We start from the raw sequence: 9,058 nt of genomic DNA on the forward strand, positions 1-9,058 counted from the left end.
AGAGCTTTTGATTGTGTGGCTTCCCTCCCCTGCCCGGCACTGCCCTCAATTATATTCTCTGCTGGCCAAATACTGCTCTTAGGAGGGTCCCCTGGGCTGGGGGCTGTTGCCTTGGACATTTGAGGGGCCTTGGGAGACAGGGGTGGGGCCCGTTTGGGGAGCAGGGGGGAGTCCATTTTAGCTTTAGTAAGTGATTACTCATCATAATTTGTAAGGCACAGTCACGAATCAGTCTTCTGCCAAATCGGGGAGCTCCAGAGGAGCTCGCAGGAGGAGGGTGGTGATGGGGGAGAAGCTTGAGGGGGCCAGGCCTGGGTGGTGATACGGCAGACCCTCCATGGGGGGGGGGGATCCACCTTTTCCTGAAAGACCGAAAAAGCACAGTTCATAACTCCCAAGTTTAAAAAGAAATCAGTTTACAGATGGACACAGCAGAATCTGACTCAAATCTCCTTTCCCTTTTGATTTTGTTTTGTCTTAGTGTTGCAAATGAAATGCAGAAATGTGCCAGGCTCCCCAAAGTGATTTTCTTATTCTCTGGAAGGTAGTAAAAATAAATGGAACCAGCGTTAATATGGATCGGGCACTTCTTTGAATCACAGAGTGTAGCCGGAGACTGGAGAGCCCGAAGGGGGCCCGTTGTGCCCTCTCCTCGTCCATACTAGTTATGGATGGGTCACACTGAGCCTCTGGGAGGGCAAGCCACTTGGCCAAGATCATAGAGCGGCTTGCTGGCAAAGAAACCGGTTCATTCCCCGTTGGTGCGGGGGAGCTGAACCCCATGCTCAGCCCTAAAGTAGGCGTCAGATTTCCAAAGCGTGTTCTGAAGGACACTTCATTTTTGTCCGCTAGTGTTTGGGAGAGGCCAGTAGCCTCAGAGGTTGGAGGGGGCTGCCCAGCGCGGCTCAACGCCAGTCAGTATTCTGGCCTTGAGTTCCAGCTGTTTGGCAAGTGATCTGTGCCTCTTTTTCCCCTTCTTTAACATAAAGACAGTTACAGGATGCAACTTCATAAGGTTGACATGGTTCCTTTCCACCTGGGCCAGTACATCGTAAATGCTTATTAGCTGTGGGCATGGCTCAGACTGTTCTTTTCCCTGGGGGGAGAGGGGGTGGGGAGCATTTTCTAAGCAGTTGGAGAACCCAAGACAAGGTGTCTGAGAGATGAGACCAGCATGTGTAGGCGCAAGCCAGGTCCTGGCCCCTGGCCACTTTGTATCAGATTGTCACAACAGCCCTATGAGGTTGGCCCTGGGAGCTCCGTTTTAGGGAAGAGCTTAAGTCACCACCAAGGTACCATGGGAGGTGGGTCTGAACGGGGTGTCTGATTCCACAGCTGGGGGTGGGGAGGTATTGCACAACCCCAGAGTTCCCCGAGGGAGGGGGCGGGTTTTGGGGAGCTCAGCTGGTTGGGCCACAGAGACCTGAGCAAGTACCTTGACCTTGGAAGCAAACCCTATGGTACCCCCTGCTCCCCCCCCCCCCCCCCAGTCCAGCCACCTCCATGGAGAGATCTTATGCAGAGCTCTGAAAACAGCTCAGCTTTCTCGGTCCTTCCTTTTACCAGCCAGAATCCGTTTCCTGATCTCTTTGGTGGAGGAGCTTGGGGTAGTGGTGATGGGTTGAGTCAGAGCGTTTTCAGGGTTAGTTTCTTCAGGGAAGTGTTTCAAGTTTGTTTCGCCCCCTATGGGTAACTTGTTCCAAATCCCAGAGTTGCCCGTAGGACTCCGAGGGAGCCCTGGCGGAATCTTTGGTGTTCTGGATAAGGTCGTGAACATGGCAGATGACAGCTTGCTCCAGAACCCGAATTGAGCCCAGACACCTCAGCAAGTGTTGACGTGTCTGCTTTCGGTTTCGGCGGTCATTTGCTTCTTGGACAAGAGACCGCGCTGGGTCCCTCGTTCATTGGCGAGTGTTTGGGTTGGGAGTAGATGAGACGGATTGGCACTGGGTCCCCTGTTATCTCAGTCCGTGTCCCCGAAGTGGGCTGGTGCTCTCTGAACAGCCAGTGCCCTGACCAGGGTGGGGAACGGGGCTGACAGGTGCTGTTAACCTTTGAGATGTCTGAGGTGGGGGGAGGACAGGATGAGGCAACCCTTGGTGGCGCCTGCCTCCCGAGGAGGGAGGACCCTGGACCTGCGGCCGGTGAGGCGTGGCCGTGTTTGCGTTCCAGGGTTGCCGGGTTTAACTTCTGTGTCTCCATGCATGCCCTTTGCTTGCCCTCACCCACCTGCGTGAAGGCACCGTGTCTGCCCCGTCTTCCTGTGCTGGGCCACTGGGGAGGGGGCGCGCAGCCCTTGTCCCACTGTGGGATTTTTGGCAGGGACGTCTCCCTTTATTTATAAAGATTTTATCTGTTGGAGAGAGAGAGCACAAACAGCGGGGAGGAGGAAAGGGAGAGGGAGAAGCAGACTCCCCGCTGAGCCCGACGTGGGGCTCGATCCCAGGACCCTGGGATCATGACCTGAGCCCATGGCAGGTGCTTAACCGACTGAGCCACCCAGGCGCCCCGAGACATCTCCCTTTATAATCTGAGTGCCTCGCAGAGATGTGAATGGTTACACCCATCCTTGCCCGCCTTTTACTCCTGCCCCTGGTGTCCCAGCAGTTGGGCGCATGTAGCCCAGTGGACCCCAGTGCTGTGGCGGCTCTGTGTGGACTGGCCTGGTTCCCCACTGTGTTCCTGTCCTGAAAGGCCGGAATCTCGGGGATCCGTCTTTCCCCAGCAGCACCCCTGGGTGGGGCACAGCCAGGCTCTGATGGCCTCACTCCCCTGTATGCCCTGTTCTCAGAGCCCCACTGGGTTGTTTTTGGAATTGTCCTGCCTCTGGCCAGTGTGGTCGACTTCGTAAGCAAGAGACCAGAAATGGTACCATTGAGGCACCGAGCTTGATGTGTGTTCCCTCCCTCCATTTCTCTTCATGTCCCCACACCTTCAAATAAAAATGGAAAATCCTGGGGTCTGGTCACCCGCTGCCATTGAGAACCCTGGGCGTGAGAGTCATTCATGAGCCTCCGGTCCTCTAGAAGGGTCAGGTCTGTTCATTCATGACCAGGGTAATTAAATAACTCTTTGTAAGAGGCAGGGAGCTCCTTGTTAAGTGGTCTTCCCTAATGCAAGTGCAAACACAAGCAAAATCCTTTCCCTTCTCAACACCCGCCCCCCCTTCCTTTTAAAGGGTAGATTTTTATGCTTTAAGGGAAATGAGGAAGGGGAGGGGGAAAACAACCTTAAAGGAATTTTAGGCGGATTCAGCATTTTTCTGGGGTTGCTCCAAAAATTCCCTAAACTGTAATAAAAAGAAAAAATTGTGAGCAGGCATCTGATTAGTTGGCTTTTTACAACACAGCTTTTCTTTTGGATGCTTTAAAATGCACAAATACAGTTTTAAACAAGCCCCTGTATAGTTTTCAGAGGAGGGAGAGAAGTTGCTGAAAATACCGGAAAAGGTTGTAAAGCTGAGGGAAGTTAACAAGGGCCCGCGAGTCTTGCCTGTGGAGGTTAAGTATCAGCAACCGTGAGGAGAAGCCGGAGTCAGGCTCGGAGACTCTTCCTTCGTCCTTGGAAGGACGGGGCCTTTTCTGCGTGAGAGCCTCCCTGCTCCTCCCCTCTGAGGCCAGGGCAGTCCCTCCAGGAGCTACCCGTGTGCGCAGACCTTTGTGGGGAGATGCTTGTGGGCTGCGGCCCGGTTCAGGGAACTGTGCTTCTCTGAAGATGATGCTGAGCGTTTCCCAGAAATGAGCCCAAATGGTGGGGAATTTGGGGCAGATCTCTGAGCTGGCAACGTAGGATGTTGTCCTGGGCCCCCAGGAGTGCGATGCGTTCAAGAGGCCTTCGCTGGTGGGATGGTTTTGCCGGAAGGCCTGTTTCTGTGTACCTAGGTAGCCCTGAAGCAGTGAGGAGAGGGGGCGTCTGGGCGCTGGGAGGCTTGGGGTGACCGTAGGGTAGGCTTGGAGGGGCAGGGCTGGGGAGGAGCCGGCGAGGGTCCTGCTGTGGTGGCTTAGGGCACCTAGTGGGCTTCCAGGGGTCTTGTTCACACACAGGGACACCCACACGCCACTGTGGATCTGGGCTGGGCCATTAACCTCAACAGAAAAAGGCTTTTTGCAGGGATGTCTGGCGGCAAATTGCTGGGTGGACTGGCAGGCTGCTCAGATGAAAGAGAAATCCGCCAGAACGCTTCCCCCTCTCCCCCTCCCCCCTGCCCCCCACCCCAGGGCTCTGGGCCAGTCCAGCGACCTCAGGCCCCAGTCCCCGCCCAGCTTCCCCTGCCCCCAGAGGCTGCTGGGCAGACAGGGCCCCCACCCCTCTCTGGTAGGCCTGGCACGGGCAACTTGATCTCAGGCCCCCACCCCACCCTGCACCTCCTCCCCCTCCTCCTCTTTCCCAGCTAGCCGGTGCCAGATTTCAGGGGGGCTGAGCTCCATGAAACAGTATCGTGAGGCTCCACTGAGGGTCTCCTGAACCTCCCTCCCAGCAACTCCCCAGTCTTCTTTCCAGACCAGGGTTGTTGTCCTGAGTGGGGATAATAAGCAAGAGCTGCTTAAGTTTCAAAACACCCTCCTTCTCAAAACAGCGGGGCGGTCGTGCCTTCCAGAAGAGGGCTTCCTCCTCCCCAGCAAACGTGCACGCCAGAGTTTTGTTATTTACATGGATATTACAGGTCTTCGGTGTAGCCCATGCAGCCGAACTCCCTCGACAAGCAAGTTCAAAGATTGCCAGCACTCACGAGTTTATTAGCAGTTGATGGATACTTTGCAGAAACAAGTTAATGCCTGATGAGTCACCTCTGCTTGGAGCCCTTGTCCCTCTCTTGTTTTTCCATATGTTCCAGAGTGTACGCACGCAAACACACACATGCTCACATAACACACTCACACGTGTGCTCACCCTCATGGACACACAGCCTCTCTCACACTTGGGCTTTATATAGACACATGGGTTGGGGGTGACAGGCCGGTTTCCTGGGGTTGATTTTCAGAGGGGGGATTGAGAGTGAGGAGGGAGCCCTCAGCTTCCCCATTTTGTGTAGCCGTCTGGGTAGGCCTTTGCAAAGGCCATTTGGGGGGGGGGTGTCTGTAGGAGACAGCCACCACTCAGGGTGTGTGTGTGTGTGTGTGTATGCCTCAGTGGGTCATCTGTACAGACTTATTCCCAGAACACCTCCATGCAAGACTGGCTGCTGCTTAAAAAAAAAAAGTTAATGGAGCTGACTGGTGCCCAGGTCCTAACATGCCTGTAAAGGTTGGAAGCGGTTGTGTGCTGAGCTGCCCTGGGTTTACCCAGCCTGCTGGGGCAGCAGGACATGGGTCCCTGAGCCCTCCTCCACCCCCAGCTGCCATGCTGTATAACCCATCAACATCGACCCTCAGTCGTTCCCAAACCAAAAAGGCCAAACAAACAAAAACCATCTCCCAGCCAACCCCCACCTTCAGGCCCTGAACCCCCAGTGAGTGAGAAGCGAGGGCTGCAGGGGAAGGCAGGAGGCCTCTGCCGCCCGCCTTTCCCCATTTTTGTTAACAAATACAAGACTTCCGGTCTCCGCCCTGCCACCACAAACCACAGCGTTCCTGCGTTCCTGCAGCCTGGCCTGGCTCGGGAGATTTATGGTTCCCAGTCTGAGGCCTGCCCCGCTGGCTCCAGCTTAGGGAGGGGTTGGAATGCCAGCCGCTGGGGCTCCCTTTCCCTCCATAGGATCCCCCCCCCCTTTAAAGAGCTCTGAGCTCCTGTTCAGGAAAGTCACCTTACCAGAATCACCCTAGTCTCCTGGCTGCCTGTGGGAAGAACCAAGTCTAGGGAAGCTGGGGCGGGGTGGGGGGCAGGGCAAGGTGTCGCATGCCTCTGGGGAGGGAGGGGGGTACAGCAGGCAGAGAAGGGCACTTCAGGGAAGGTCAACCCATTTCAGACACATAATCTTCTGTCTGGCTGGAGGAAGCTCTGTCAAGGTAGTCTGGGTTAACACCAGTCTGCGTGGTGTGATCTGGCATTTTGACTGAATTCACCCTTTGTGTGTTAGAGCTGCTGCTGACGGACGCACGGAGAGCTGAGTTTTTTCTATTAGGAAGATAGATGTTTTTGCCCCAAACCACCTGCACTTTCCTTTTTCTCAGATAGCGCTCCTTGATGACCGAGGTGCTGATCAGAGAAGTTGGCGACGAACACAGACACTGCCTAGTAGGGGACCCTGGAGTCTGGGGCTTCTGGGTCTGGCTGTGTCATCTGTGGGGCCCGAGCAACAGGCATTCTGGGTCCCGGTTTTCTCCTGAGGATGACCCGGGGCTCTTAAAGCGGCGAGCTTTTCAGGTCCCATGGAGTTCAAAGGGCTGTAGCGCTAGGCCATCTGGAAGGCCTTTTCTTGCCCCCGAACCGGGACCCGTGGAGTTACTCACGGTTTCCTAGCATCTGAGCTCGGCAGGGATGGGGCTTCCTTTGGCCCCACAGGCAAACATGCTGGTGTCCTGGGTCCCTGACCAGTTGGCGGGGAGTGGAGAGAGGGGGCCCCCCCCGTAGAGCCCCGTGTTCAAAGGCAGCTTCTTCCATCCCTGGGCCCCAGTTCTAGGACTGCAGAGCTGGCCTCCTACCGCCCTCCCCTCCTCTGTCTCATGAGAGCCCAGGTGGTCTTGGGCCCCGTGTGTCTGGGTGCGCCTTGATTCCGCGGAGGAAGAGGAAGAGGCCAACCCCCATCCCCGCCAACCGTGTCTGCCATCTTGTTTTGTAGATTCCCAACTTCTTCTGGAGCCTGGGGATCGGTCACACTGGTGCGTGGTGGCATACTGGGAGGAGAAGACGAGAGTGGGGAGGCTCTACTGTGTCCAGGAGCCCTCCCTGGACATCTTCTATGATCTACCTCAGGGGAATGGCTTTTGCCTCGGACAGCTCAATTCGGACAACAAGAGTCAGCTGGTGCAGAAGGTGCGGAGCAAAATCGGCTGCGGCATCCAGCTCACGCGGGAGGTGGACGGCGTGTGGGTGTACAACCGCAGCAGTTACCCCATCTTCATCAAGTCGGCCACACTGGACAACCCGGACTCCAGGACGCTGTTGGTACACAAGGTGTTCCCCGGTTTCTCCATCAAGGCTTTCGACTACGAGAAAGCGTACAGCCTGCGGCGGCCCAACGACCACGAGTTCATGCAGCAGCCGTGGACGGGCTTCACCGTGCAGATCAGCTTCGTGAAGGGCTGGGGCCAGTGCTACACGCGCCAGTTCATCAGCAGCTGCCCATGCTGGCTGGAGGTCATCTTCAACAGCCGGTAGCCGCGCGGGGACACGGGATGGAGCGGGAGCCGAGCGGGCCCAGTCCACGCGACTTTGCTGCTAATACTTTCCTCCCGAGTGCTTGCTTTTCATGCAAACTCTTTGGTCGTCGTGTGTTGTTGTTGTTATTTTTTTTCTCCCACTCCCCCTTCTCGTCGTTCTTGTTTATGTTCTGTTTTGTTCTTTGAGAAATAGCTTATGAAAAGAATTGTCGGGGTTTTGGGCGGGGATGGGGGGGGATGGCTCGCAGAACACCCCAGTAGGAAGAGGGGAGGCAACAATGCGTACCACCAAACACAGTGTAAGAATGGGGAGCAGGCCCTCGCTTTGGGGTGCTCAATTCCCTTGTCAGGGTGTATGTGGGAGTGCGTGCACGTGCGTCTGTGCACAAGCCTGTGTGTTGCTTAGGGTGTCTGTGCGGAGAGGTCCGTGCTCCCAGCTCCGTCTCTCCTGCCCTTTGGACGTGCTCAGTGGGGCCGAGGCAGTACCTGGGCAAGCCGGCAAGCTGGCAAGCTGGCACCTGGGGCTCCAACAGCTGTCAGAAGCCAGGCTCTGTCCCCGCTCCCCAGAGAAGGCGCCCTCCCCACCCCCCACTTCTCCCTTTTAGGACAGGGGCCTGTCTGCAGGCTTCTTAGAAGCAACCCTGCAAAGAGGCTGAACCAGAACCAGTTGTTTTATGCTTGTCGTCTTCCCCCTCCAGCCACCCTGCTGTCCTTGTCGTGTCGTCTTTTTTGGCCATCTGCTCCTGGATATCTCCTGGAGGTGGGCTTCCCAAGGGCTGCCTGGCCACCCCGGAGCAGTATTGCCCACCCAAGGCCCCTCAGCCTCTCCCCTGCCCTGGTCACATCAGGTTTCCCCTCCCCAACCCCCCCTTCTCAGACTCAGAAAACCAGCTCAGCACTTTCCTCCCCTCTGCCTCCTCTGTGTTGAGCTCTGCTGTTAGACCAGCGAGGGGAGCAGCCCTGGGAGGGAGACTTCTCAGCAGCCCCCCTTCCCACCAAGAAGGATTCGGTCCATCATAACCCAAGGTACCGCCCTGGGCTGACACCTTAACTCTTCTTTCATTTCTTCTACAACTCATACACTCGTATGATAACGTTGACACTGCTCTTAGCTCAATGAGCATGTTTAGACTTTAACATAAGCTATTTTTCTAACTACAAAGGTTTAAATGAACAAGAGAAGCATTCTCATTGGAAATTTAGCATTGTAGTGCTTTGAGAAAGGACTCCTGAAAAAAAAAACCCTGAGATTTATTAAAGAAAAAATGTATTTTATGTTATATATAAATATATTATTACTTGTAAATATAAAGACGTTTTATAAGCATCATTATTTATGTATTGTGCAATGTGTATAAACAAGAAAATAAAGAAAAGATGCACTTTGCTTTAATATAAATGCAAATAACAAATGCCAAATTAAAAAAGATAAACACGAGATTGGTGTTTTTTTCTATGGGTGTTATCACCTGGCTGAATGTTTTTCTAAAGGAGTTTATGTTCCATTAAACAATTTTTAAAATATATACTTGATTCCATGTCCTCCAGCTCCTTTTTCTTCTGGTGGGAGGGGAGTGGGGAGGGGCGTCCATCGGAATCCAGGACAGCAGGGTCTCCTTGGCCCAGTGCTTGGTTGGGGAGGAAGGGGAGGCAGGCCACAAAGGGGACATCCCGAACAGCCTGGTCTGCCAGCATCTGTTCCTGTAGCTACAAAGACCCCTCTTTCTGTTAGTGCCCAGTGACCCTAGGGTTCGCTGGCCAGGTGTCCTGAATTTGTCAACCTCAGGGAGCCCTGAGTT

General features: G+C 54.8%; 1 protein-coding gene across 2 annotated transcripts in view; it reads left to right on the plus strand.

Moving 5' to 3' along the window:
* Positions 1-8,792, plus strand: part of SMAD7 (SMAD family member 7) — a 30,978-nt gene extending 22,186 nt beyond the window's left edge. For both annotated transcript variants that reach the window (XM_045790036.2, XM_045790037.2), the window contains exon 4: positions 6,719-8,792. In XM_045790036.2, the coding sequence (XP_045645992.1) occupies positions 6,719-7,257 (539 nt within the window). In that variant the 3' untranslated portion in view covers positions 7,258-8,792. The remainder of the gene's footprint in view (positions 1-6,718) is intronic.
* The last annotated feature ends 266 nt before the right edge of the window (positions 8,793-9,058 follow it).

This window comes from Ursus americanus, chromosome 19, assembly GCF_024610735.1.
Source record: "Ursus americanus isolate L20-20 chromosome 19, mUrsAme1.1.p, whole genome shotgun sequence".
NCBI classification, from domain to species: domain Eukaryota; kingdom Metazoa; phylum Chordata; class Mammalia; order Carnivora; family Ursidae; genus Ursus; species Ursus americanus.